The 27,947-nt window shown below is 47.3% G+C and overlaps 1 protein-coding gene across 1 annotated transcript in view; it reads right to left on the bottom strand.

Moving 5' to 3' along the window:
- AGBL1 (AGBL carboxypeptidase 1) overlaps positions 1-27,947 on the bottom strand; it is a 3,520,373-nt gene that overhangs the window by 2,648,491 nt on the left and 843,935 nt on the right. Inside the window, exon 8 of the mRNA XM_069624284.1 lies at positions 914-1,079. Within this exon, the coding sequence (XP_069480385.1) occupies positions 914-1,079 (166 nt within the window). The remainder of the gene's footprint in view (positions 1-913; positions 1,080-27,947) is intronic.

Below are 27,947 nucleotides of genomic sequence, written 5' to 3'. Positions count from 1 at the left end.
AGAGGCCTACACCTAACAGTGCAATTTGAGTACAAGGCTAAGAACAGCTAGATTTGAGAGTCCTGTATAGTGAGAGAGAGGCCTATTCACAGTCCCAAAAGGCCAGTTCAGTTACACAGATGCCTGTCATGTTATTATTAAAACTCCTTTTATGAACAGGAAAGCTGGTTCTTGTTATTATTAAAGGGTGCAGTTGAACGCAAACTGCACAAATATTTATACTCAACATGCAGGTGCTCACAAACCAGTACCCTGTTCTGTATAATGAAGAAAGGTGTCAAAGTGCAACGGTTTGTGGCTGAATAGCACACCGCATCGGGCACTGCTATGGACCATCAGTTTAAGGTGCTGCTTTGCATTGGGCTTGCAACAGGACACTCTCACACCTGTTTGGGAACCAGTTGGCCCTCATATGAGTTTGTGCACTTCCACAGTGCACAGACTCTTGTGAGGGCCTAAGGCCCTTCATCGAGGAACAGGGAGCTGGATATGAAAGGTCAAACGCTTTCATGCCACCCTTGGCTGCGTTGGGAGGGTAAAGCAAATGGCAAACGTATCCCGGCCCTGCCTTTGAAAGTGGGCCAGGGCCTCAAGTATCAGTGACTGTTCCTCAATTAATTGTGCACTAACTTTCAGAAACACACTGTGCACGTTATATAATGCCAAATTAAATTAGAAGCACTCATTTTACTGACTGCACCACTTTTTTAAAGCAGTTTTTTTTTCTCTGTATCGCATAATACGCTTAAGCACCCAGATGCCTCAGGGTTAGGCGCGCTATACAAATGGCAAACATAAATAAATAAATAACTCTAAACCATTGAATAGAAGGCTATATTTTTCGATAGGATGGGTGTTTCCTTATAAAGGAGCGTCCATTAGTTCTTTATCCTTTACTTTGTGTTCTCTTTACCTTCACGTGGGGTAGAAACGGCCTCGGAGGCAGAGATTGCAGAAACGGTAAAGGAGTAGGAGCTGCTGATGGTGGTCAGAGGAAGATGGCACTTTGGGTAACACTTTCGCAGGATCTGAGTGGCGTCCACCACTAAGGAATCCAGGCTCCGGGTGCAGGCACAATCCTAGGAAAATATGAAAAGCACACGATGACAAAACACCAGGACTTGCACAACATAGGCAGCAGAGCATGTGTACACCAGGACTTTGTTACACCGTTGTGTGAAGTAGTAAGAAAGCTACTGTCATGCCAACTGGTTTCTGTTCTCTGTCGCCATGGGTGTTTCCGTTCTCGAATTTAAAGATAGTTCTCTGCAGGGGAACACTTACTTTTGCAGACCACCCAGAGCATAGGCACATCTGTTTTGGTGTGGCTAGCACTGCAGATCACACAACCTTAGGGTATCGGGATAGGTGGATTACTGGTCATTATCTATACACAGCAATAAGGTTACATGTGATTTTATCAAATCCAAAATAACTAATCTCACTACAGCTAATACCATAATAACAAATTCCAAAATAAGAAATACGCTCACACCAGGCAAAATTCAATCCGCTAGGGAAAAAGGCAATGGGGGTCATTACGACCCGGGCACAAAGGGATACCGGGCACCGGTAATGACACCGGTGCCGGTAATCCCTTTGTGCCCTATTCCGAGGTCCCTTTGCGGGTCCATCCTTTAACGCCTGCTTTTAGCAGGCGTTAAGGACAGGACCCGCAAAGGGACACCGGGTTCAATAACGGTACCGCAATTTGCAGTACCCTTATTGCCGCCTTCCCCCTTCCCATTGAGCCCTATGGGGGCTCAAATGGGATTGGGGAATGGCTTTTAAAATGGGGACTTACCAGTCCTGCAAAGCTCGAAATGGACCAGTAAGTCCCCATACCGCCGCGTCGGTGGCGGTACCGGTATTGGTGCTAGTCATGGCGCTAATATCGCCATGACTAGCGCCAACCTCGGAATGAGGGCCAATATGTTTGTTCTAAGAAAGAATGCACCCTGCAAGGCCATGAGACAGTACTGTTCAGATCATGCTATTGGAAAAATTGCTAAGCCGACATTTATATACACGTGGGTAACCACCTCCATAAGCCCAACTGAAAATGGGGCAAACTTATCATCACATAGTATTTATTTAGTCACTGTGCTCTGCTTGAGTAACGTCGTGCAAGCGTGCAAGCATGTATTTGCTCAAGTTTTGCACTTTTGTGGACTTTTGATATATATGCGCTATTGGCACCAATCAATTAACATAACAACATTGTGAAACATATTTGCATAAAATGATATGTATTACTCTTGAAATGGTCTCCTGCTCATTTCAATAGGACAGCCCAAATGTCCACACAAAGAACCACGCAAGTGCTTTCCCATTTGTCCTGATACATTACTCAACAGAGGACTGAGTTCCACAGTATGGTCCAGTAGCACTTGCTTCCTTTCGAGCAGTACCATATTGATGTGAGCGGTGAGGATGGAAGTATTTTTATAACTGATTTAACTGCTTGAAAAACATTGAGTGCCCGAGCTCAATAAGAAAAAGTGCAAAGTGCAAAACACCAGTTTATAGGCATCCTGCTGAAAATTGCTAAACAAATGGTGCAAAAACAAGTTCATTGCAAAACTGCTGCTTGCAGAAGACCAACTGCTCCATATTATTCGGTGTTCGATACACTGGGCCAGATTCTCAAAACGTTTTGGTGCAAGTGAGGTGAAGCATCTCCTCACCTGTGCCCCAAAAAGTGGCAACCCAATTTACAAAGGGAAAATGAATGCACATATCTTAGATGTGCATATTTAGATACCATTTTTTCCCCTTTATGCATCTCTGAAAATAAGGTGGCGTTTCGGGGCATTTTAAACCACATCCCGAATTCACAAATGGAATATGCTTTAAAAGTTTCAGAAAAGAGGGTAATTTCTGACCCTGTCATGCTTTTCTTTTTGAAGTGCACCTGCCACAGTTTAGGCCGCAGCTGTCACACAAGCATTTCTATCCAGTAAACTGGCCAGTCTCAGTGAAATGCATTCCCAGCGACCATCACCCTTCCGATACTAATGCAGGTAAGGTGTTCGGACGGCACACCTTTTCACCACTATCCAGACCTTGCTGAAATGCTCAGATCACCTTTGTGAACAAGGTGACCAGAGCATTTCAGCAATGAGCGGAAATGAAGGAGTGCATTATCGTCGCTCCTTTCATGCACAGCCATTTTTTTAGAATCGGGCCAACTTTGCACAATAGAGAATCATGTGTAAGTAAGACCAACACAATCGCCGCAGGATAGCGTCTGTTGCGGCTGCGGGCATCCTGCTCTAGGATCGTTAAGTTGTCTTCATCCGAGGATTTCTCAGCAAGACAAGGGAGAGGAGCAGCATCCTGGTAACATAACTTCTTTTTTTCCTCCAAATTCCCAACGAATTTAAAGGTTGGGTTTGGTGGAGTCCAGATCTCAAGAGTAATTCTCAGCACTCCCAGTGTCACTAGTAAGGATCCATAGTGGCTCTCAATTTACATGCACCCTCATGAATGACTCTCTTGTAACTGGCCAGTGGTCCCCAATGCTGTCACCTGCTCCTGTTCTACTGATATTCTCATTTGATGGAGCAGAGCACAGGTGAGCTTGGCAGAAATTGTCTTAATGTCAGCATGGTGCAGATCAAGATGCTCTTCATATGATAAATCTCACATGAGGAACTGTTTTGGGGATATCACTTTTCATTACCTCCACAATCAAGTTCTAGTTCAATTTGGGAAGTGATGCATTGGTGTGGGAAACAACGGAGACATAGAAGTTCCTCCACTCCATTGGACAAAAGATGTGCAAGGGCCATTATTAAAGATTTTTGGATCATCCTACAAGAGTTTTTGACTCATCTATCAAAGAGCTTACAACTTATTTCAACAAATCATTTTTGTGGCGCAGCAAGCGGTGTGGATGAAACACATCTTGCTCATCGTTCATCATATGATGTTTGCTATACATGGCAGACATGAATTAATAGTCCTGAGACCTACAAAGGATACATTGTTGTTAACCAGTGTGTGAATAGAATCAGAAGTCAAGCAAGTGAATGCGTTTGGACAGGGGGTTTATCTTAGACAAGGATGTGGCCGTTTGTGTTGCTGTCTCTCTTGATTGGAATTCCCAGGAGCAGGGTAGGATAAGTCAAAGTCCTGAATCTGCAAAACCAGGGCAATCGTTCCCATCCAGTCCACTCTCCTCTGGTACCCAAACTCCCCCAAGAGTGCCTCCCTACCTGCTCTTCATCACTGGGCTGGACTACATGTTACGCCATCACGGAGACCGGGTCTCCACCTCCCAATAATTTCTGTAATATCTGTCAGCTTTCCTAATACACGGTTTTTACCCACTCTCCTGCTCCAACATAGAGCTATATCTGCAATGGGGCATAGGGCTACACATAGATCAAAAACAGCACAGAACACACTAACATCCTAATGAAACCATGTGTCTGACAGCTCCAGGCTGAGAACAGCCAATGAGTCATGACCACAATGTGCTAACCTGAAGTTTTGACAGACAAGAAGTTTCTGGGGTGAGAGACCATGTATGGTGCTGTTTGTGACTTAGATTCTTTGCAGGCCAGATTCCGACTTTGGGTTGCTGTTCCTCATATGGGAGACTTCAAAGAACTGGTCTGTGGGGTAATTCCATTGCAAATTCTCATGGTAACTAATGGCCATCTTGATAGAAAAGGTGCAAAAACCCGCAAAGTATTGAAGTGGGAGAATGGAAGAACAGGCTCCCGCCCTTCCCCTCTCGCGCTTGGCCTAGAGGATCACGGCCTAGACACCCGCCACGAGAGGAGTTTGCCTATCTACCAGACGACCAAATACCCAGGTACAGGAACATACGGATGTGCCCACCTACCTGCCCAGCAGCCCGCCCTGTCCATGCCGACACCTGCGGCATGGATCAACTCGACTAAACCTACACGTCGTTAGAGATGCCATGACGACCTAGCCAACGGTCAGCACACCTGTGCAAACATGCACACCGGACACTCCGACACCAATCCACACGAAGAACATACTCAGTGCTATGACGTAGGCGACAGACATACCCACGGACGTGCATCTTTATTATTTTCCACATAGGCTCTCAAAATGCAGAAACGCAAGACGCATAATGAACTTATCTAAAAAGGCTTGCTCACGGTTCTTCTAAGAACCATGTACCATAATGAAGAATATAACGGAGACACGATACTGAGGATAGAGCAATATGATACCGTAACCTAAAGCGCTCTGCATCAAACGGTTCCACCACAGCACCAGGCCCAAGTAGGCCGCAAGCAAAAGCTTCCATGAACTTTGAATGAGCAAGAGCTTGGTTGCTGACCCTGCAGAATGAGCCCGGTGAAAGCACACCGCCAAGGGCACGATGTTGCAATCTCGCACGCCGCAAGCCGGAGCCAAGGTCGCACCTGCAAGATAAACCAGGCACACAGTGGGAAAAACAATATTAATTGTGCTGTATTTTGCCTCAAACACGGTCCCACCTCACGTGACAAAGCCAAACCTGACAGGATGCCAAGCCCAGGAGGAAGGAGACGCCTGAATCCCACGTTTCAAGACACAGGCAGATACAATTAAAAGACTCATTGGACATCTGCAGCAGTGGGAGTAGTCGACCTCCCAACATATGAATAAATCCGCACATTGTTTACACCTACCCATAGTAAAACATTGTTGCAAATGACAGGTGCACCGCAAGCTGGGAACAGCGATAGTCTCACACTGGGAGGCTCGCGAGCGGACCAATCAGAACATGGGGCTCTTATCACTGACGCCATTAACATTGACCAATCCTCAGAGGTCTTCATGTAACAATTTTCATGTATCAAATTGAAGGGACAGCCCAAGTATACCACCTGACTAACCCTCAACCACTAACACCGTTCTCTATATGTATGCTATACTAACCCTACCACTCAAGTAACCAATCCAGAGTGGAAATAGGTTTTTTGCTAAACTTTCTAAGGTGACGCAAGTAGCGCGTCATACTAAGGTAAAAAGGGCCTGCGAGCCCCACGATTGTGTGTGTGTCAGGACGGACGCGAACGATCCTTGACCCATCCCTGCCATTTTGTCTAATAAACAGCAGAGTCACCTTGCTTCTTGCGTGTGTCTCATACTCTATCTCTTTTGGGATATACGGGAGGAGTTGGGGCCTCCCTGCCCGGAGGTCTACGGACGGCCCGGCCGACCCCGGCAGAATTTCCCCCCGACAAGTTGGTGGCACTGCTGAGATCTGTTTAAGATCTGCTTTTTTATTTTTATTTTTCCAGGTACTCCCGTTGCGAGGAGGCCCGGCGGCGCGGCCCCCTCTGCCGTTGCCCCCTTCTGAGGACTACAGGACCATCGCGGAACTGCGAGAAGACCGGACAGCGCAATCTGGATATTGGCCTTCGGGAGCCGGTTGAGAAGTATCCCGCCCGCGGTTGGCGAGTGTCCAGACGTGGTCCAGACGAGGGGAGGTGGCGAGCCGCTTGGAGGGGTGCACGCAGTCGAGCGGCCCCGCATCAAGAGAACTTGGTGAGCATGCCACGCACAACAAGCAATGTGAAATTGTGAGGGAGGGGGGAGGAATTAAATACGGGAGGTGGGAGGTGTTGCACAGGTGCGCGGCGAAGGTTTGACAATTTAGTGTAGGCAATGAAATGAATGGTAGCCGAACGAGTGCGAGAGCAGTCGGCTACGTTACGCGAGTGTAACGCTCACCTGATTCCCGCAGAGGCGCCGGTCTTGACTCGGTGAATGCCGTATCTTCAAAGGTGATGTGTAACACACGGTTGGCTCTTTGGGCTGGACCTCTGTGCACTGTATGTCTGACTCGATGAGTAAGATGTCTTAGGTAAGTGAACGCCGAGCTCTCCATCTGCCTCGGGGCAGGGTGCCGTAACCAGTTCCTTCACTGGATAAGGGTGCAGGCCTCTTGACCTCAGAGGACTGCTGTCCGTCGTTAACTGCACGAACGGTAAGTTCTGGGCACTTCAAATGTCTTAAAAGTCTTTTGTAATGATATCTCTTGTTTTGCAGAGTTCCGGCGATGGCGGATGGCGGGCTGATGAGAGTTGAGGATCGAACCCGCGTGAGGAATAGAAGCGCCTGGAAGCACGTAGGTAAGCGCTTGTAGCCTGCTTCACGATGCGCACTAACTGTCCCTTTTATCTTGCAGGTACAAGTTCGGAGCTTTAGAGAAGCTGAAGGGTGCTGGAATACCCACTGGATTCGGCGTGGGAAGGAGTAATGGCACGTGAGTAATAAAGTTGCCCAATGTCTTTAAACGCACCTTCTTTTGTCTTTCAGATGCGGGATGCAGCGCCGAAGGCCTCCGGAGCGTGCAAAGAGCTGGCAAGCTTTTGTCTTTCAGATGCCGGAATGCAGTGCGAAGACCTCCGGAACATGCGAAGAGTAGGTAAGCCTTTGTCTTTCAGATGCCGGAATGCAGCGCGAGGCGTTGGTGACAGCTGATGGACCAGGTAAGAGATGCGCTGCCACTGAAGACCGTAGTGCTAACCTGTTCTTTCTTTGTCTTTACAGGTGCTGCTGAAGACTGGATTCCAGGATGGTAAGCCTTTGTTTCCTTAGGCCCAGGATCAGAAGCAGAAGACACGATGAGCGTTCTGCTGCAGAGAATGCAGAATAACACAAAGCAAGATTCATCCATCGGGTGTGGTTTAAATAGCCTCCTGTAGTGCTTAGGTGCCTCCTTCCACAGCCACACCTAGGTAAGAAAAGAGTTCCTGCTTTCCAGAAGAGTTCCAGGGTTCTGAACCTAGGGAGTGGCTCCTGCCCCACCCAACAGGAAAAGTAGTCCCAAACAGAAGAGGATCCGGGGTTCAACTGGCAGGTAAGTAAGCAGCATGGTCTGCTGCAGGTAAGTCCACCCAAGCATTATGAGCCCGGCGCTTCCAGCGCTGGGACTGGGCATCTTTATGAGCCTGGTGCCACTGGCGCCAGGACAGGGTCCAAAAGGTCCCAATTGGGACTGGCTGGCACTCGGAACCGGGGTTATGGGTCTGCTTCCAAGGGAGTCGGGCAAGTCCTGATCTTTTGGAAGCAGAGATCATGACAGCACCCCCCCTCAAGGCCCCTCCCAAACCGGGCTTCTCCGTGGGTTTGGGCTTGTTAGGAAATGTTCGATGAAATCTTTTGATTAGACGAGGCGCGTGGACATATTCTGCAGGTTCCCAGGATCTTTCTTGGGGACCGTAGCCTTTCCAGTCAATCAGGTAAAATAGTTTAGATTTGGAGATCTTGGAATCCAGGATGCTTTTGACTTCAAACTCGAGTTCTCCATCAACTAGAATAGGTTTTGGAGATGTAGTTAGTCGGGTTTGAGGTTGCATGGGTTTTAATAGAGAGACGTGGAAGACCGGATGTATCTTCATGTGAGGGGGCAAGTCCAACTTGACCGCTACTGGATTTACTATGGTAGTGATGGAATAGGGACCAAGGTATCTTGGGTTGAATGTGCGTGGTCCTTTTAGAGGTAGATATTTGGTGGATAACCAGACTTGATCTCCTACTTGATATTGGGGGGCTTCCTTCCGATGTTGGTCTGCTCCTTTCTTGTATTGTTCTTTAGCCCGTTGAAGGTGAGAAACGGCTTCCTTAAAGGCTTGGGTGATTGTAGAATGCAGGTGGTCTACTGCTGGTGTTCCAAGATCTTGGAGTGGATCCAACTCCGAGGTTCGAGGGTGACTACCGTATAAAAGAAAAAACGGGGTCTTCCCAGTTCCCGAGTGGACAGAGTTATTGTAGGCATATTCGGCTATCCAAAGGATATCTTTCCAAGTTTTTTCAGTTTGTTGTAGCATGCAGCGCAAATACTGTTCCAGAGTTTGATTGGTCCTCTCGGTTTGTCCGTCGGTTTGAGGGTGGTGGCTGGTCGAAAGTCTCACATCAATTTGAGCCGACCGACAGCAACTTCGCCAAAAATGAGAAATAAATTGACTACCTCGATCCGAAATTAGAACTGAAGGAAAACCGTGCAGTCGGACGATGTTTTCGAGAAATTCTCAGGCCAGAGTTGCTGCTGTTGGTAAGCCTTTGAGTGGAATGAAATGCGCCATCTTGGAGAATAGGTCCACGATTACTAGGATCGTATTGTATCCGGAGCATGGAGGTAGATCAGTGATGAAGTCCATAGAAAGCGTATGCCAAGGGCAGGGCGGGATGTCAATAGGGCGTAAGAGGCCGGCTGGTTTTTCCTTTTGACTCTTATTTTGGGCGCATACTCCACAGGACATTATAAAGTCTCTGATATCTTTTTTCCAAGACGGCCACCAGAAGTACCGCTTGATCTTTTCCAAGGTCTTGGTCATACCGGGATGTCCTTCCATTAAAGAATCGTGATAACAAGAGATTACCTTTTTCTGTAAATCTGTGCTGGGCAGGTATAACCGTTCTTGGAAATATAATAGGTTGTCCTTCACCGCAAAGTCCTTTCCCTGCAGATGCCAATTCTGTATGTCTGCTGGAGTTACCAGTAGCCTGGCTTTATCCTTAACTTCCTCTATGGATTGTGTGGCGATTACACCTAGAATTCTTTGTTCGGGAATGATAGGTACAGGTTATAGATTGATCAAATGTTCTTCCACTCCCATCCGAGAAAGGGCATCAGCTTTACCGTTTTTTGTACCAGGTCGATAGGTAATTATGAAGTCAAACTCGGCAAAGAATAGTGCCCAAAGGAGTTGCCTAGAGGATTGAGCTTTTGCGGTTTCAAATATTGCAGGTTTCGGTGATCTGTAATCACAGTAACGGTGAGTTGGGCCCCCAGAAGATAATGCCGCCAAGCCTTAAAGGCGGACTTGATAGCTAGAAGTTCCTTATCAGTAATAGTGTAATTGATTTCAGGAGGCGAGAATTTGCGGGACCAAAATGCCACGGGATGCAACTGATTGGTTACTGGGTCCTTTTGTGATAGAACTGCCCCCATGGCAAGGCTCGAAGCATCAGTTTCAACGATGTAGGGGAGCTCTGGGCGAGGATGTTTTAAGATCGGTGCAGAGATAAATCTAGTCTTCAAATTCTGGAAAGCTTGTTCCGCCTCGGTAGACCATTCAAAACGTTTGTTTTTCTTTAACAAGGCGGTGATGGGCTGGACTATTCGAGAGAATTCGGGGATAAACCTGCTGTAAAAGTTAGCGAAGCCTAACATGCTTTGAACACCTTTTACGGAGGATGGCGATGGCCATTTGAGAATTGCATCGACCTTCTTTGAATCCATACGCACTCCGCTAGGTGATAATATGAATCCCAAGAATTCAACTTCAGTCACATTGAAAACACATTTTTCCAACTTAGCGAAAAGTTTGTGTTGACGCAATCTCTCGAGGACCATTTTCACGTGTTTCCGATGGTCAGTTTCCAATGAAGAATAAACGAGGATGTCGTCAATGTAAACATCAACACACACATCTATGAGCTCTCTGAGGACATCGTTCATAAAATATTGAAAGGCGGCCGGGGCATTGCAAAGTCCGAAGGGCATGACCTGATATTCAAATAGCCCATACTTGGTGCGGAAGGCCGTCTTCCATTCATCGCCCTCTTTTACTCGTACCAAGTGGTAGGCTCCTCTAAGATCCAGCTTTGTATATATGCATGCTTTTCTGACTTGGTCCAGGAGTTCAGGGATCAAAGGTAACGGATATCTATTCTTAACGGTGATCTGGTTCAGGGCGCGATAATCTATACAAGTTCTAAGGTCCCCTTCTTTTTTTTGAACGAAGAACAAAGCTGAGGAAGCAGGGGACTTGGAAGGACGAATAAACCCATTCGCTAGGTATTGATCCAGGTATTGTCGGAGGTGAAGATTCTCAGGCTCGGTGAGGGCATAAATTCTAATACAAGGAGGAGTAGATCCAGGTATCAGGTCTATCTGGCAGTCATATGACCTATGAGGAGGTAGAGAGTTAGCCTGATCCTTCCGGAAAACATCTTGGAATTCTAGGTATTCAGGAGGTAACTGGGGAGCCTCCAAGGAAATTGCTGCCAATGCAACACCAGGTCGAGGGTGACAAGTAGAGACACATTCTGGAAACTGAACCGTTCTTGCTCGCCAATCGATCTGAGGATTGTGCTTCTCTAACCAAGGAATTCCTAGAATAATCTGGAACTGAGGGGCCTTGATCACATCGAACACGATCTTCTCATGGTGTCCATCTTGACTTACTAGCGTCACTTCTTGGGTGGTATGCGTTACTGGTCCGGAGGCTATCTCCGTACCATCCACCGTAGTAATGACGTCCTTTACAGCCTTTGGACAAAGAGTCAGATTCATCCTCAAAACCATTTCATGATCTACATAATTGCCAATGGCACCGCTGTCGACGTAAGCTTCAATCGCATGTAATTGATCCGGATGTTCAGGGCTAATGAGGACCATAGGTATCACGAAATGCGAGGTCACGGAACTGGTTTTAACGCTCGGCAAGAGGACCTCTATTCTTGTCGGGCGAGGTCGTTTCCCTGCTCAGAGTTTGTGACCCTGGTAACTGCAGCTCCTACTGCCTTCTTGGCTGGTTTCACCGGACAGTCTCGAAGAAAGTGCCCCGAGTTTCCGCAATAGAGGCATAATTGCAGCTGTTTTCTCCTTTCCCGCTCCGTTTGTGTTAGTGGTCCTTTCAGGCCCCCTATTTGCATGGGTTCCCCGGAGTCTACTCCTTTGGTAGGAGTTGGTGGTTTGGAAAATACTCGAGCATCAAACTTGGAACGATCGGCCTTCCTGTTCTGCAGTCTGTGGTCAATTTGAACGACTAAGTCAATATAGTCCGAACAGTCTTGCGGGGGATTCACTACTTGGGCTAACAAATCTTTGAGCTCTCCATGTAGACCTCTATAAAACAGCGTAATCCTTTTGTCCTCAGGCCATCGAGTTTCCACTATCAGTCTGTTGAAAGACGCAATATAAGCCAAAAGGTCTTGATTACCCTGTCGCAATGAAAGGAGCTCATTGTCCAAGGCCTGCCCCTGTGAATGTCTTGCAAACAGTTTTTCGATACTGAGCTGAAAAGCTTGAAAATCATGGAGAACCAGATCATCTTGATTAACTAGAGGGATCGACCAGTCTGCCGCATTGCCACTAAGGTACGAAAGCACGAAAGCTACCTTAGCTTGATCAGTTGGAAAGGCTGCTGGCCGGCATAAGAAGTGCAACCGGCACTGATTAATGAATACTACAAACCTCTTTGGGTCACCAGAAAATCGTTCAGGCGGAGCCAGAGGTACATTCCCAGGTAGGTTGATCTGCACTGGGTTCGTAGAGGATGTTGAAGGAAGATTTGCCCCTGATGCGGGTAACGGAGTTTGTCCGTCTTGTGACTGTAGCAATTGTCTAGCGAGATCGTCTGTTCGCTCCTTGGAAATAATCAGTTCCCTTCTTAGAGCATTCGTTTCCTGACGGGCTGCATGCACTTCTGCTCTTAGTTCCCCAAGTAACTGGGCTAGTTGGTCGGTATCCGAGGTTTCCATAGCGCCTGGGTGGGAGTTTTGCGGTAGGCTTTGTGTTCTGTAACGCTCACCTGATTCCCGCAGAGGCGCCGGTCTTGACTCGGTGAATGCCGTATCTTCAAAGGTGATGTGTAACACACGGTTGGCTCTTTGGGCTGGACCTCTGTGCACTGTATGTCTGACTCGATGAGTAAGATGTCTTAGGTAAGTGAACGCCGAGCTCTCCATCTGCCTCGGGGCAGGGTGCCGTAACCAGTTCCTTCACTGGATAAGGGTGCAGGCCTCTTGACCTCAGAGGACTGCTGTCCGTCGTTAACTGCACGAACGGTAAGTTCTGGGTACTTCAAATGTCTTAAAAGTCTTTTGTAATGATATCTCTTGGTTTGCAGAGTTCCGGCGATGGCGGATGGCGGGCTGATGAGAGTTGAGGATCGAACCCGCGTGAGGAATAGAAGCGCCTGGAAGCACGTAGGTAAGCGCTTGTAGCCTGCTTCACGATGCGCACTAACTGTCCCTTTTATCTTGCAGGTACAAGTTCGGAGCTTTAGAGAAGCTGAAGGGTGCTGGAATACCCACTGGATTCGGCGTGGGAAGGAGTAATGGCACGTGAGTAATAAAGTTGCCCAATGTCTTTAAACACACCTTCTTTTGTCTTTCAGATGCGGGATGCAGCGCCAAAGGCCTCCGGAGCGTGCGAAGAGCTGGCAAGCTTTTGTCTTTCAGATGCCGGAATGCAGTGCGAAGACCTCCGGAACATGCGAAGAGTAGGTAAGCCTTTGTCTTTCAGATGCCGGAATGCAGCGCGAGGCGTTGGTGACAGCCGATGGACCAGGTAAGAGATGCGCTGCCACTGAAGACCGTAGTGCTAACCTGTTCTTTCTTTGTCTTTACAGGTGCTGCTGAAGACTGGATTCCAGGATGGTAAGCCTTTGTTTCCTTAGGCCCAGGATCAGAAGCAGAAGACACGATGAGCGTTCTGCTGCAGAGAATGCAGAATAGCACAAAGCAAGATTCATCCATCGGGTGTGGTTTAAATAGCCTCCTGTAGTGCTTAGGTGTCTCCTTCCACAGCCACGCCTAGGTAAGAAAAGAGTTCCTGCTTTCCAGAAGAGTTCCAGTGTTCTGAACCTAGGGAGTGGCTGCTGCCCCACCGAACAGGAAAAGTAGTCCCAAACAGAAGAGGATCCGGGGTTCAACTGGCAGGTAAGTAAGCAGCATGGTCTGCTGCAGGTAAATCCACACCAAGCATTATGAGCCTGGCGCTTCCAGCGCTGGGACTGGGCATCTTTATGAGCCTGGTGCCACTGGCGCCAGGACAGGGTCCAAAAGGTCCCAATTGGGACTGGCTGGCACTCGGAACCGGGGTTATGGGTCTGCTTCCAAGGGAGTCAGGCAAGTCCTGATCTTTTGGAAGCAGAGATCATGACAGCGAGAGAGGGAGGTGGAGCACGAAAACATCGCGTGCGGCCGCTCGTAGCCACTGATTGGCCTAGGTCGCGACTACGTGTAAGGGTGTGTGTGTGTGGTTTCCGACATTTTTGGCATTTATTGATCAATGAGTAGATGAGGATCACTATTGTTCGAGCAAGAAACTCGATAGGTAGATGACGTTTCGCTGTAGGCGGTAGCTAGTTAGTTGCCCAATACGGAAGATAATAGGCTGGTTAAGCCCTCCTGTCGAGGGGCGTATCACACGCGAGGCAACGCAGCGTGCGCAGTCCGATTATATTATTGATTACCTTGTTCCAGGAGTGACAGGAAGACAGCTGTGAGGTTAACGGGGGTAGATTGCAAGTGTATTTTGGACTTAAAGAATATATGAAGAACTTACCACTAGTTCGAAGAGATCGGTGACGTCACCAGTAGGGCTTTCATAGGATATCCCGAGCACAAGGCATCTTTCTTTCTGAGAGTGGTGGGGAAGAGAACTGTGGTAAGGGAGTGGAAACGGAGATAAACGGTAATGAGTTGATCGGGGAAAGGCGAAACGGGGGACGTGGCTGCGCACGGAGAACGCCGGCCACGGCAAGTGTAGAAGAAGGAGGAGGAGCAAATGAAAATAGGACGACTGTATAAGAACGTCACAAGGGGTACGCAGCCGCAGGGGGCTACGTGTGCCTCGGCCGCAGGGGGCCGTAAGGGTGCTGTGTAAAGGAAGAAAGAAAGAAGAAAATATACAAATGTAAATACTATATTTTAATAATTTTCCTTAGCGGACTATCGCAAGTCCCCAAACTTACGGGGCCAGGTACAGTATAAGGCTGTGTATTGTAAGTGTTAGTAAGATAATAGCTACCAAATAGGGGAAGGATAAGAAGTGAAGCGCTACTATGTCATACGGGACAGGATCGGGAGGGTGGGGGAACACCCTCACTACCCCACTACAACACATATGCACAACACTGTCACCCCATAGGGAGAAACTGATCAAGTATAGCATAGAATGGACTCAGGGGACGGACAACAAAATGATAACACCATGGCCGCCTAATGGTAGCTTCGATCCATATACCCAACATTCACTATTAAACCATCTGCATAATACATACAAAGGGAAGAAGTTGACACACCATGTGGAGGTGTTTAACTTATGGAGGATGTTCCAAGGGTCCCGACCAGGACCAAATGGAATGTTCACTGTGGGGGAAATACCGGAAGAAAAAGAGATTAAGGAGGAAGGAGAGAATGGGAAAAAGGGGAGTGAAGACCCAAAGAACACGGGGAATGGACAAGAGGGAGGAGAAAAGAATAATAACTCAAAAGAAAATGAAATAAAAAAGGAACAGAGCAACGAAATACCCCTAGCAAAGGTAGTGAAAACAGAGGGAGGGGGGTTGTACCCTTTAAGAGAATTAGGAGAAATAGAAAGAGGACAGTTAAGGGCAGCTGAGGGGTTCTCGAACCCGGCATACAGCCCGCCACCATATGTGGCTCATAGGAAGATGCCAGCAGGGGAGGGGAGGACTGGAAAAGAACAAACTGTGGAAATAGGACATGATGAGTGGGTAGCTGCGCAGATACTATTAAAATTACGAGGTTCATTAACAGGAGAAGAGAAGGAGGTAGTAAGGAAAATAGACGAGGATAATACCAGGGAGAGTGGAATGAGAGGGGAAGAGCTGTTACGACAAAAGGAAGAGATTTTGGAGGAACGACTAGCAGAGTTAAGGGATGAGCAGAATGAACTGATCAAACAGCTCGAGAGGGAGGAAAGAGAGAGAGCGAGGGAAAGGAAAGAAGGTAAGAACGAATTGGAAAAAATAAGGGAACGAACTGAGGAGCAAAGGAGAGAAGCTGAAAGGGTAAAAGCAGCAGCAGAAAGGGTATCAAGAGCAGTGCTACGAGAGAGGAAAAGGGAAGAAGAAGAGAAAGAAAAAGAAATGGCAATGTGGAAGAAGAGATTACTATCAGAAACGACTAAGAAATACGAAGAAGGGAGGTTGATAGAGAGTATATTAGAAAGGGAGAGGGTGAGATGGGAAAGGAAGAAAGAGGATGAAAGGATATTGGAAAAGGTGAGTAGTGAAGTAATGGAGGAATTAAAAAGGAAAAGGGAGGAAATTGGTAGAGAGATGGAGGAGAGAAATGAAGGGGAAAGAGAAGATAGGAGAAGGGAGAGTGAAGTAAGGGGGTATGTATATAGAGACACAGAAGTAGCAACAACATCAGCGCAAAGGGGAGCGGTTGGTAAAGGAGAAAAGGGAGAACTGGACCTAATAGACTTAAAAACACTAACAATCAAGGGGAAAAAGACAGAGTGGGGGCTGCCGTTTATGAATGACTTTTGTAGTGAGGAAGAAGAAGGAATGGAGAAGGAAGGAATAAACAGTGAAAGGGAAAGCCTAGATAAACTATACACCACCCGGACCAATACAGACTCACCATGGATCTGTAGGAGAAAGGATGAACTGGAGAGAAGTGAGGAGGAAGAGCAAGGAATAGCGGAAAGACAGACACATGAAGCCACACCGTCCCCATCCCACCCTACATGCTCAACCACCTCACGCTCATTACGTACAATCAAACTTGCGCCCTTCACAAATGAACTGACACCCTATGCAGGTCGGCTTAGAGACCTCCCTAGACGCAGGCAGGAAGGACGAATACACACGCCCACATTAAATACAGGAAATGATGGAAGAAGGGGAAAATATGGAGAAGAAAGAGTTACGAGCAGGGGAAATACGGACAGAATTGACGATGTAGGAGAGAGGGAAGAAGAGGAGGGGTGTGAGGACTCGATTTTATGGAACCCAAGGGGTAAAACGAGACACAACTTAATGCCACTTCTGGAGAGGGGAGGGGTTAGACCACAGTACGTCCCTTGGAAGCATACAGACAAAGAAAATATAAAGTGCAGGCTCCCATCATTAAGTGGAGGTGCGGGTAAATGGATATATGAAATGGAAAAACACACCGCAGGACAGAAACTGGCAGTGGGAGATGTAAAGGGCCTTTTAATATCGATATTAGGGGATGCAGCGGATGACATTTGGAAGAGAGCGGGATTCCCTGGGGTAACAATACCAAACCCATCGCACGATGGGGCACCATTTGCAAACTGCAGACATGCACTATGGCAGGCACTGAGGGTACAGTACCCAGAAACATCAGACATAGGAGCAATTACCTCACGCAAGATGCGTGAGAACGAAGATCCTGTTGATTATATCCAGGAAATCCAAGAGAAGTGGCGCATGGAAACTAGAGAACAATGGGAGAAAACACCAGCAATATTTTATCATATACTAGTACAAGGGCTCCCAGAAGGAGTTCAGAAACAACTGAAGAAACTAGTGGGAATGGAAGCAAAAGCATGGCCAGAAATACAACTGACAATAGTGCATCATTGCAGGACATGGCAAGGAAAAATGAAACAAAAGGAAGAGGACAGGAAAACGGAAGAGGCTAAACTAGTACAGAAAAAACTTACTAAATACACAATGGAAGGGGCACTAATAACTACACCTACAACAATGACCCAAAGCCCCACACAAGTAGTGGCTGCACAAGATCCCTCCCAAATACCACCCTCACAGACTATAACACAACAGGTGCCGCCACTCCAACCATACACGACCAACATGGGAGGAGGATACTCAATGCCAGGAGCTGGGTATTATAATTACAACAGGGGAAGAGGAGGAATTATGAGAGGGAGAGGATACGGATATAACACACAACAGCAGGTGGGAGGACTTAGAAATTCCTACCCCACCTGGCAACCAGTATACCAGGACAACACAGGAAGCTTTCCATGGCAGAGTAGGGAACCACCGGTGTGTTGGAGTTGTGGATTAGTAGGGCACATGTCACGCACGTGTAGAGTAAGACCAGGAACACCATCATGGAGCGAACAGGGACAACCAAGGCCCACACAGGAACAGCAGGGCATACAGCGGGCCTCATTACGACCCAGGCGGTAAGTTACCGCCTGGGCCGTGACTTTACCACCATGGCGTAAACTACGTTTACGCCATGGTGGTTGGCGGATTTACCGCCCCATTCCAACCTTGGCGGGTGGTAAATCCCCATTTTCCCATTTACCCTTCCCCATTCCCATTTTGCCCCATAGGGCATAATGGGAGTGGGGAAGGCGTTAATTACGCCACCGTAAATTACGGTGGCGTAATTAACTCCATGGTCCCTTAGCGCCATGGATTTTCACACCTGCTAAAAGCAGGTGTTAAGTCCGCCATGGCGCAAAGGGACCTTGTACTCAGGCGGTAAGGGTCGGTGCTGTTTACGCCGCTGTAAAACCCTTACCGCCTGAGTTGTAATGAGGCCCAGCAACAGCAGACGTTGCAACAGGGAAATGAACAGCAACAACTAATAACACAACAACAGCCACAGACATATTCACTGCCACAACAACAGGTAGCGATAACACGACAACCCCAAGCACAACAAACACAGCTGGGTAGGGTGACGGTCCTGGGACACAACCCTTACACAGGAAATGGTCAATCGTTGTACCCTCAATAGGACAGCCCACAGACGGCCTTGGTGTGTCTCATCCTGTCGGTAACACCTAATAGTGCGGAGGAACCACGCATAGAGGTAACGATAGGTGACAAAAAATTATCATTCCTTGTTGACATCGGGGCGACCCGGTCTTGCATAAGGGAAGGTAAATTTAAGATGTCGGGCGAAGCCATGAACACCCAAGGATTCTCTGGGGCTAGAGGGTTGGTTCCTTTTACTGATAACATTCCCTTATCTATAGGAGATTATGACATGTCAGTCCCACTTTTATATTATAGTGCCTCACCAGTAAATATACTGGGGAGAGACATCATGAACAGGTTGAATATGACAATCTCCTTTACGGAGGACGGCATAATTTGCTCTGCTCCAGGAATTAACATGCTCACAGCACAACAGATTATGCAAGCATACTGCGGACAGACAGCGATTATGGCTGAGCCAGTAGATGGCGAACTCTTCCAGTACGGGACAGACATGGCATTTGCATGGATGCCAGGGATAGAGGGAAAGATCTGGAGGAGGCCAGCAGCCTATTTGTTCAGACCAGAAACACCAGTCAATGAACCAGAAGGAACGGTGGTTCCAGTGGACATTGAGAGCATTATAGTAACAGCTGATTACATTGCTGTACATGCCCAAGACAGAGAAGGAAGAGCATGGAGGGCAGTGATAGCACTAGCAGAAGGATGTAGACTCACCCAGGTGTCAGATGAGGAGCTGTTCTCAGAAGAAAAGGAGGAAGGTGAAATGGTGTTTATGATGAGTGTGGAAATATGGCTAAGAGTGGCGTACAAACAAGTGGCACAAAAAATTGCAATGGCACTTGAGGCACCCACATCCACCCCAGTTCCCTTCTTTGAGGAGGATATGGCAAAAGTACCCACATCATTATGGACTACTAGCCCCTATGACGTGGGGTGCATAAAAAGTATAGGGGGAGTAAGGATAAAATTGAAAAAAGGTGCAATACTCCCCAGAGTGAAACAGTACCCACTATCAAAAGAGGCAGATGAGGGCATATATGAAACCATAACGGCCCTTATAGATAATGGCATATTGATCCCCTCAGAATCACCCTGTAACACGGCTGTATACCCAGTGCGCAAGGCTAGAGGGGGGTCTTGCCGCTTCATACAGGATCTCAGGCCCTTGAACAACATAGTAGAAGCAGAATACCCCATAGCCCCAAACCCGGCCACAATATTGTGTGGCATTCCAGCAGAAGCATCACGATTTACAGTGATCGACCTTAAAAATGCTTTTTTCTCAATACCATTGCACCCAGACTCACAAGATCTGACAAGCTTCACTTACAGAAACACAAAGTGGAAACACACCAGATTGCCACAAGGGTACTGCGAATCACCCTCAATCTTCAACAGAGTAATACAGATGGATTGGGTAACATTGAAGTGGAAAGCACAGTGTTGCAGTATGTCGACGACATAATAATTTGCAGTACAAACGAAAGAACATGCAGAGAGGACTCATTAAAGATGCTGACAATATTGGCTGAAAAAGGTTACAAGGTAGACATGGAAAAGTTACAGTACTGTCAAGAACAGGTACTTTACATTGGTCAGCTGATATCCCAACATGGAAGAAAGATTGCACCACAAAGAGCACAGGCCATTTCAAAAACGCCAGTGCCACAAACAGTGAGGGAACTGCAGCAGTTCCTGGGTCTGTGCAACTACTGTAGAGCATGGGTATTTGATTACAGCTCATACATAGGACCCCTGCTTGAGGCGTTAAAGGAAGCTAATAAAGGGGAGAAAAAGTTGGGGTGGACAATGGAAATGAAAGAGGCTTTTGATGAACTGAAAGATGCGATATCAACTGCTCCGGTACTGGCAACCCCAGACTATGAGCGACAATTCTTTATATTTTCACATTGCGACTCAGCAGTAATGAAAGCAGTGTTGGCTCAAAAAACAAGCATGGGCTACAAACCAGTAGCATTTTACAGCGGCCACTTAGATCCTGTGATGTTAGGTCATTTCCCTTGCGAACAAGGTCTCGCCGCAGCTGCTTTTGCGGTAGAGAAAGCATCAGCAATCACCATGGGGTGCCCAACTACACTGTTTGTGGAACATGCACTATTTGCAATATTGAATAAACCTAAGTCCACCCTAACCACGCAAAGGGTATCAGGTTATGAGATCATCTTATCCAGAGCTGAACTATCAATTGTAAGATGTAGCACGGTCAACCCTGCAAGGTTCCTAGCAGAAGTAATTGAGGAAGGAGATTATGCCCACGATTGTACGCAAATACCTGAAATGTACTCATGTATTAGAAAGATTGAAGAGAACGCACTAGAGGGAGGTGAGCTCCTGTTCATTGATGGGTCATCAACTATCGACCAAAGGGATGGTATAAGGAGGACTGGGGCAGCAGTGGTAAAAATGATGGAGGTACCGGTGTGTGTGGCAATGAAATGTGTACAACTACCACAGCATTATTCCGCTCAAGCAGCAGAATTAATTGCACTAATCTTGGCGTTGAAGGAAAGCTTTGACAAACGAGTGACCATATATTCCGACAGCGCATATGTTACGTCCACTGTCCACTCATGGCTGTCGAAATGGAGAAGAAGAGGGTTTAGGAGAGCTGATGGCACTCCAGTGCAACATGCCCTCCTATTGGCTGAACTAATTGAAGCAATAAATGACCCCCAAGAATTAGCTTTGGTCAAATGCACTGCACACACCAATGGTGAAGACCACATTTCAAAAGGGAATGCAGCAGCAGACGCACATGCGAAGTATGCTGCATATTTTGGTGAGATATGGAACCCCCCAGAGTCAAAGAGAGGGAGAGGGAGGGGAATGGCTAAGGAGATGTTGATAAGAGAAGGGTACACCCATCTCCCAGCCACGCAGATAATGGAGCTACAAGCGGCTGCACCAATGGCAGAAAAAGAAATATGGGTAAAAAGAGGATGCACAATGTCACCAACTGACGCACTATGGCGCCAGGGTGACACTGGAAAGATTGTAATACCACTGGCACTATTGAACACCGCCCTGAGCCAACTACACCACCCAGCCCACACAGGCAAGGAAGTAATTGCAGCACGAATTAGGGAAGACTGGTTCTGCCCCGAGTTAAATTCTCATGTGTCAAATTTTATCAGCAATTGTCTCACATGTCAACAGTTTACGGGCGGTCACACTCTGAAGGTGATAAGAGGTACTATACCCCGGCCAGAGGGACCCTTCCGACATCTCCATATTGAGTATGTTGATATGATCAACGTATGTCAAGGAAATAGGTATATGATTGTAGTAGTATGCCCATTCTCGAGGTGGATTGAAGCAGGGCCCTGTTCACACCCAGATGCATTCAGAGCAGCTAAATTCCTAGTGAGGGAGGTCTTCCCCAGGTGGGGAGTGTGCGAGGTACTGCGGTCAGATAATGGCCCACATTTCGCAAACGAAATGTTCCAGCACATCACATCCTTACTGAACATCAAGCATAAATTTGCATGTGCATACCACCCACAGGCCAACGGTGTATGTGAACGCCTGAATGGCCTATTAAAGGAGGCAATTGCAAAAATACAGCAAACAACAAAGAAGAGTTGGTTGTATTGCCTTCCACTAGCCCTATTTGAGCTAAGGAATAGACCAGGTTCCGACCACCACCTCACCCCTCACGAGGTGGTTACCGGACGTCAAATGCGCCTTCCCCTAATGCCAACATCAAGAGCATTTACCGACCACGAGAGTACTGCAAATGTCCTTGGTGATGAAATGTACCAATATGTGTCTTCTTTGATTACTAGTGTAGTGTTTGTGTCTCAACAGCTCGAGCGCACGCGGGGCGGGTCTAACAGCGATCAACAAGAAGACGCGGATAAAGAATTGGAAAAGGAAAGACTGTGCAAAGTTGCTAAAGGTGACCACGTACTACTTCGCAATTTCAACAGAAAGTGGAACAGCCCACGCTTCACTGGCCCCCATCTGGTAGAGGAGGTATCAACGAGAGCAGTAAAGCTACAGGACAAACGTGCCTGGAACCACCTACACGACGTAAAGATCTACAAACTCCAGACCCGCCCCAGCGCCACCGACAGGGCCACTGGAAGAACAACAACAGCATCACCAACGGAGGAAGAGACTTCTACCACAACTAACGGCCTAAGTGTCCCCACCCCCTACCACCCCTCAGATTCCCCAGGGACAACTACTAGAAAAGAAAGGGGTGATCCCCATACCGCCCACCCCATGGTTACACGATTAAAGAGTAAAGAGACTTCTGCCAGTTGAGCCCCAAACCCTCTGCCCATTGACCCCCTACCCACTGTAGTAATAACTGAACTGAAGGACATTGTCTTGCACATATACACATGTAAACACCTGAATGTTCTCTTTCTTTTCTCTCGCACATGCAGGTACAGCGTATTATTGTACTACTAAGAAAGTAGATAACTAACCAATTCACTGCCCAGGAGTAGATGGTACCCTCAGACGATAATTACCTGGAAGAATTGTCACACCAATTTGTATATGAAATAAAAAGGCCAACGTACCTGAAAAGAAGGAGGGTACGTGTCTACTACACAGCTTTCCTCTTGGCCATAGAACATTCAATGCCCCACCTCCAACCATACTTGCCTGCCCTAAGAGATAGATCGCTTAGATTGCCGTGGGAACAGCTCTTCGCCTGGGCACTGAATGACTACTTGATAGGGAGAGCTTAAAAACGACAACTAACACTAATAACAAGCATATTAAGAATTTTCAGGCGGGCAACTGTAACGTCGCAAGAATAAGCTGCCGGACTGCAGCAAGGTAAGAGCAAAATGCCGGTGAAATTAGCATCTGTAATAAAATTGATAGGGATTTTAATGATCACCGGGTTCTTGGCTGCCTCTGTATGGCAGTAGAGCTATGCTATCAATATTATTGCTGTACCCAAACCTAATACACCCCCACCCCCAGCTGCAACAGGTGTTACGTCAGGTGGTACTAGTAAAATCCCACACAAGGAAAATAGAGTTAAACGCAGCACATACTCAGATAATAAAGGTATTGACAACTACATACAAGATTCAGCACACATCTCAAACAACATATGGTACCAACACATGACCCACATAGGTAAGCAGACAACAGAAGACAGCTGCTACGTTTGCTCATTAATCCCATACGCCATGATTGCTTCTCGAACATTTGTTGCCACGGAGATAGATGAAAAAATAGCACGATGTATAATATACCTGGCACTGTTCCAGACGAAAGGAAGATTTCAAGGGACAGTGGTGCAACTGGTGTGGAAAACACGAGATTCATATCCATATGAAAACAACTTCCTCAAGACTTATTTGAGTTACCACAAGAGCAGTTTACATGCTGAAGGATTCAGATGCATAACAAGTGGTCCTGAAAAAGGAGAAACAAAGAAAGTAACACTACAGTACCTACCATGTGATTGGTACGCCACTGAAGTCCCTGGTAAAAACGGATGTTGGGAAAGACCACTGGTGATAATAACAGGGAAGGTGTACATGAACAACAAATGGGACATAGGAGTGGTTGGCAGCAACATGGTAACAAGAGAAAATATTTCAACTATTGATGGACACAACCATAGATGTTGGATGACTTGGGTCAAGTACGTACCCATGCTCACGTGGATGGAGAAGGATGAAGACCCAATAACAATACTGCCGCTAACTGCGCCTAAGGTATGCTACCAACATAAAGGTGAGGTGGACGTAGGATACAGCACCAACTGTGAAAGCGTGATGGAGTTACCTGAGGGGGGAGCAGGAACAGCAGTAGTAATGGACCATTACTGGGCCTGTGGAAAAAAGGCATACCACACACTGCCCCCTCTGTGGAATGGTATATGCACAATGGTGCACGTTAATGTACCATCACTAGTGGTACCCCAGAAACATGTCAATATGGCGATCTTCCCCAAAATGGATGAAGGGAACAAAAGGAAGAAGAGATCTGTACAACCTCAGAAGGGGCCAGAGAGCAAAACCGACGGCAATAATAGTGTCCTGAATAGAAAGAAAAGACAAGGAGAACCTCTGACAGGAAATTACCTATGGGGAAGGTCGGAAACAGCACTCACTTCAATTCCACCAGACCACAGACTATTCAGCAGAGCAGCAATGTTCTTCTCCTCGATAATACATCCAGGACTACAGGCTTACGCAAACGCAAAATGGCTCCAGATAACTCGATGGGAACTAATGATGACTATTAATTCTACGGTAAATGGATTCAACGCAATAAAAGAGGAACTGCGAGCTGTGAGGATGGTAGCACTTCAGAACAGATATGTACTGGACCTCCTCACAGCAATGGAAGGAGGAGTTTGCGCTAAGATAGGACAATCATGCTGCACATTCATCCCTGCCAACGATGCTGACAATGGTACACTGACAGAAGCAGTTTTACAATTGGCCCAGATGCACTCAAAAATGATGGATGAAAGTAAAGGTGTGAAAAAGGATGAGAGCTGGTTTTCAATATTATGGTCATGGATGCCATCTTGGCTGTCAGATGGACTGAAGATTACAGTTGGATGTACTATTTTGGCTGGAGCTACACTGATCATAATAAGATTTTGGAAGGCCCGGAAGGCACGCACCACAGACGAGATGATTGAAATGGTTGGTATGCACCTCTTGATGCCAACAGATGACGGCAAACACACAGGCACAATCATAAAAGAGAGAGAGAAGTTGTGCAACCAGATCATCACCAACCACCTGGACCCACCATCTGTGAAGCTCGAAAACCCAAGAAACCCAAGGAGCTACATAGGGAAATGGGTATACTGCACTCCTGGAGGAACCTGTGCATATATGTATTGGTCATTTGAAGACCATGTTAACCACTATGGACATTTGGGAGGAATAACTAAAATATGGAGAGTAAGAGGAGATAAAGAAAAGGATATGTTTGTGGTCGACAAGTCGACCAGAGGGGGGACTGAAGTGGGAGAATGGAAGAACAGGCTCCCGCCCTTCCCCTCTTGCGCTTGGCCTAGAGGATCACGGCTAAACACCCACCACGAGAGGAGTTTGCCTATCTACCAGACGACCAAATACCCTGGTACAGGAACATACGGATGTGCCCACCTACCTGCCCAGCAGCCCGCCCTGTCCATGCCGACACCTGCGGCATGGATCAACACGACTAAACCTACACGTCGTTAGAGATGCCATGACGACCTAGCCAACGGTCAGCACACCTGTGCAAACATGCACACCGGACACTCCCACACCAATCCACACGAAGAACATACTCAGTGCTATGACGTAGGCGACAGACATACCCACGGACGTGCATCTTTATTATTTTCCACATAGGCTCTCAAAATGCAGAAACGCAAGACGCATAATGAACTTATCTAAAAAGGCTTGCTCACGCTTCTTCTAAGAACCATGTACCATAATGAAGAATATAACGGAGACACGATACTGAGGATAGAGCAATATGATACCGTAACCTAAAGCGCTCTGCATCAAACGGTTCCACCTATGCACCAGGCCCAAGTAGGCCGCAAGCAAAAGCTTCCATGAACATTGAATGAGCAAGAGCTCGGTTGCTGACCCTGCAGAATGAACCCGGCGAAAGCACACCGCCAAGGGCACGATGTTGCAATCTCGCACGCCGCAAGCCGACGCCAAGGTCGCACCTGCAAGATAAACCAGGCACAGAGTGGGAAAAACAATATTAATTGTGCTGAATTTTGCCTCAAACACGGTCCCACCTCACGTGACAAAGCCAAACCTGACAGGATGCCAAGCCCAGGAGGAAGGAGACGCCTGAATCCCATGTTTCAAGACACAGGCAGATACAATTAAAAGACTCATTGGACATCTGCAGCAGTGGGAGTAGTCGATCTCCCAACATTTGAATAAATCCTCACATTGTTTACACCTACCCATAGTAAAACATTGTTGCAAATGACAGGTGCACCGCGAGCTGGGACCAGCGATAGTCTCAGACTGGGAGGCTCGCGAGCGGACCAATCAGAACATGGGGCTCTTATCACTGACGCCATTAACATTGACCAATCCTCAGAGGTCTTCATGTAGCAATTTTCATGTATCAAATTGAAGGGACAGCCCAAGTATACCACCTGACTAACCCTCAACCACTAACACCGTTCTCTATATGTAAGCTATACTAACCCTACCACTCGAGTAACCAATCCAGAGTGGAAATAGGTTTTTTGCTAAACTTTCTAAGGTGACGCAAGTAGCGCGTCATACTAAGGTAAAAAGGGCCTGCGAGCCCCACGATTGTGTGTGTGTCAGGACGGACGCGTACGATCCTTGACCCATCCCTGCCGTTTTGTCTAATAAACAGCAGAGTCACCTTGCTTCTTGCGTGTGTCTCATACTCTATCTCTTTTGGGATATACGGGAGGAGTTGGGGCCTCCCTGCCCGGAGGTCTACGGACGGCCCGGCCGACCCCGGCAGAATTTCCCCCCGACAGTATTGTGCGCATAAAATAACTTTGCACCTACTTGCATGCAAAGTTTCTTTGCACGCTCCGTGTATGCATGGAAAAATGACTTCCAAGTAACCCGAAGTGCATGTAGTGCCCAGAACGCCCACAACACGCCCCCAAACCAGCGACATATACCAGCCTTTGCGCCTTCCTTAGCCACACCATCAAGCACCCTGGCAATACTGCGGCCCATCCCCAGGCAACCAAGGCAGCACCCTGGCGACACTGCGTATGAAGCCCCATAACCCAAAACTGCACCCTGATAATCTGCATACCATTTTGCATAACTCAAGGCAGTGGCCGGTAAACCTGAGTACAAACCCCTGTAATTCAAGGCTGCACCCCACTAATCTGCATATGATCACCCCTACCTCCAAGCGGCACCTCAACTATGTTCTATTACCCCTAAATAATATTAAACCTTACCTTTGCGCGTCGGATCATATGCACAGTGCTCTGCGCCTCCTATCATGTGGCAGTGACTCTGCAAGGCTTGCGTGTAGCTTTTCCTGATGTGAAGTTGTGCGTTGGATTCCATGAACTCGGTCTGGTTTCCATTTGACTGGCCATGCAATTTCACTGTGTGGGCCATCCCTCAACATGCCCACATTATTCCTCATTTTGCTAGCAGAATGGAGAATATGCATGTTTGGTCCCCTATTTATTTCTTTGCTACGGCCTGTTCCACACTTTGAGTGGAGTGTCGCCCAAAGCGCCCGGCTGCCCGCAAAGGCGTGACGAACCCGCACAAAGTCCCGGAAATACATGCAAAGTCCAATCCATGAATCGAGAAAAGGAGTTTTGCACAGTGAAAAGTGCACAAAGTCACTTTTCAGCGTGAAAAACATTCCATGAATCAGGCCCTAGACTCTTAGCTGCTGAGTACCATGATTTTAACGCCAACATTAACCCAGCTCAACATCAGGATAATCTGAAAGCCCCTAGTAAGGTGTCAATTGTCTTCATAACAACAAACAGAAGTCATCTGCATTGCTAAGATATAGTAGGAATGCTATTTA

Source organism: Ambystoma mexicanum, chromosome 11 (assembly GCF_040938575.1).
Source record: "Ambystoma mexicanum isolate Mex_15411 chromosome 11, UKY_AmexF1_1, whole genome shotgun sequence".
In the NCBI taxonomy this organism is placed as follows: domain Eukaryota; kingdom Metazoa; phylum Chordata; class Amphibia; order Caudata; family Ambystomatidae; genus Ambystoma; species Ambystoma mexicanum.
The sequence above is the reverse complement of the archived record's forward strand: the minus strand, read 5'-3'. Positions and strand labels throughout refer to the sequence as shown.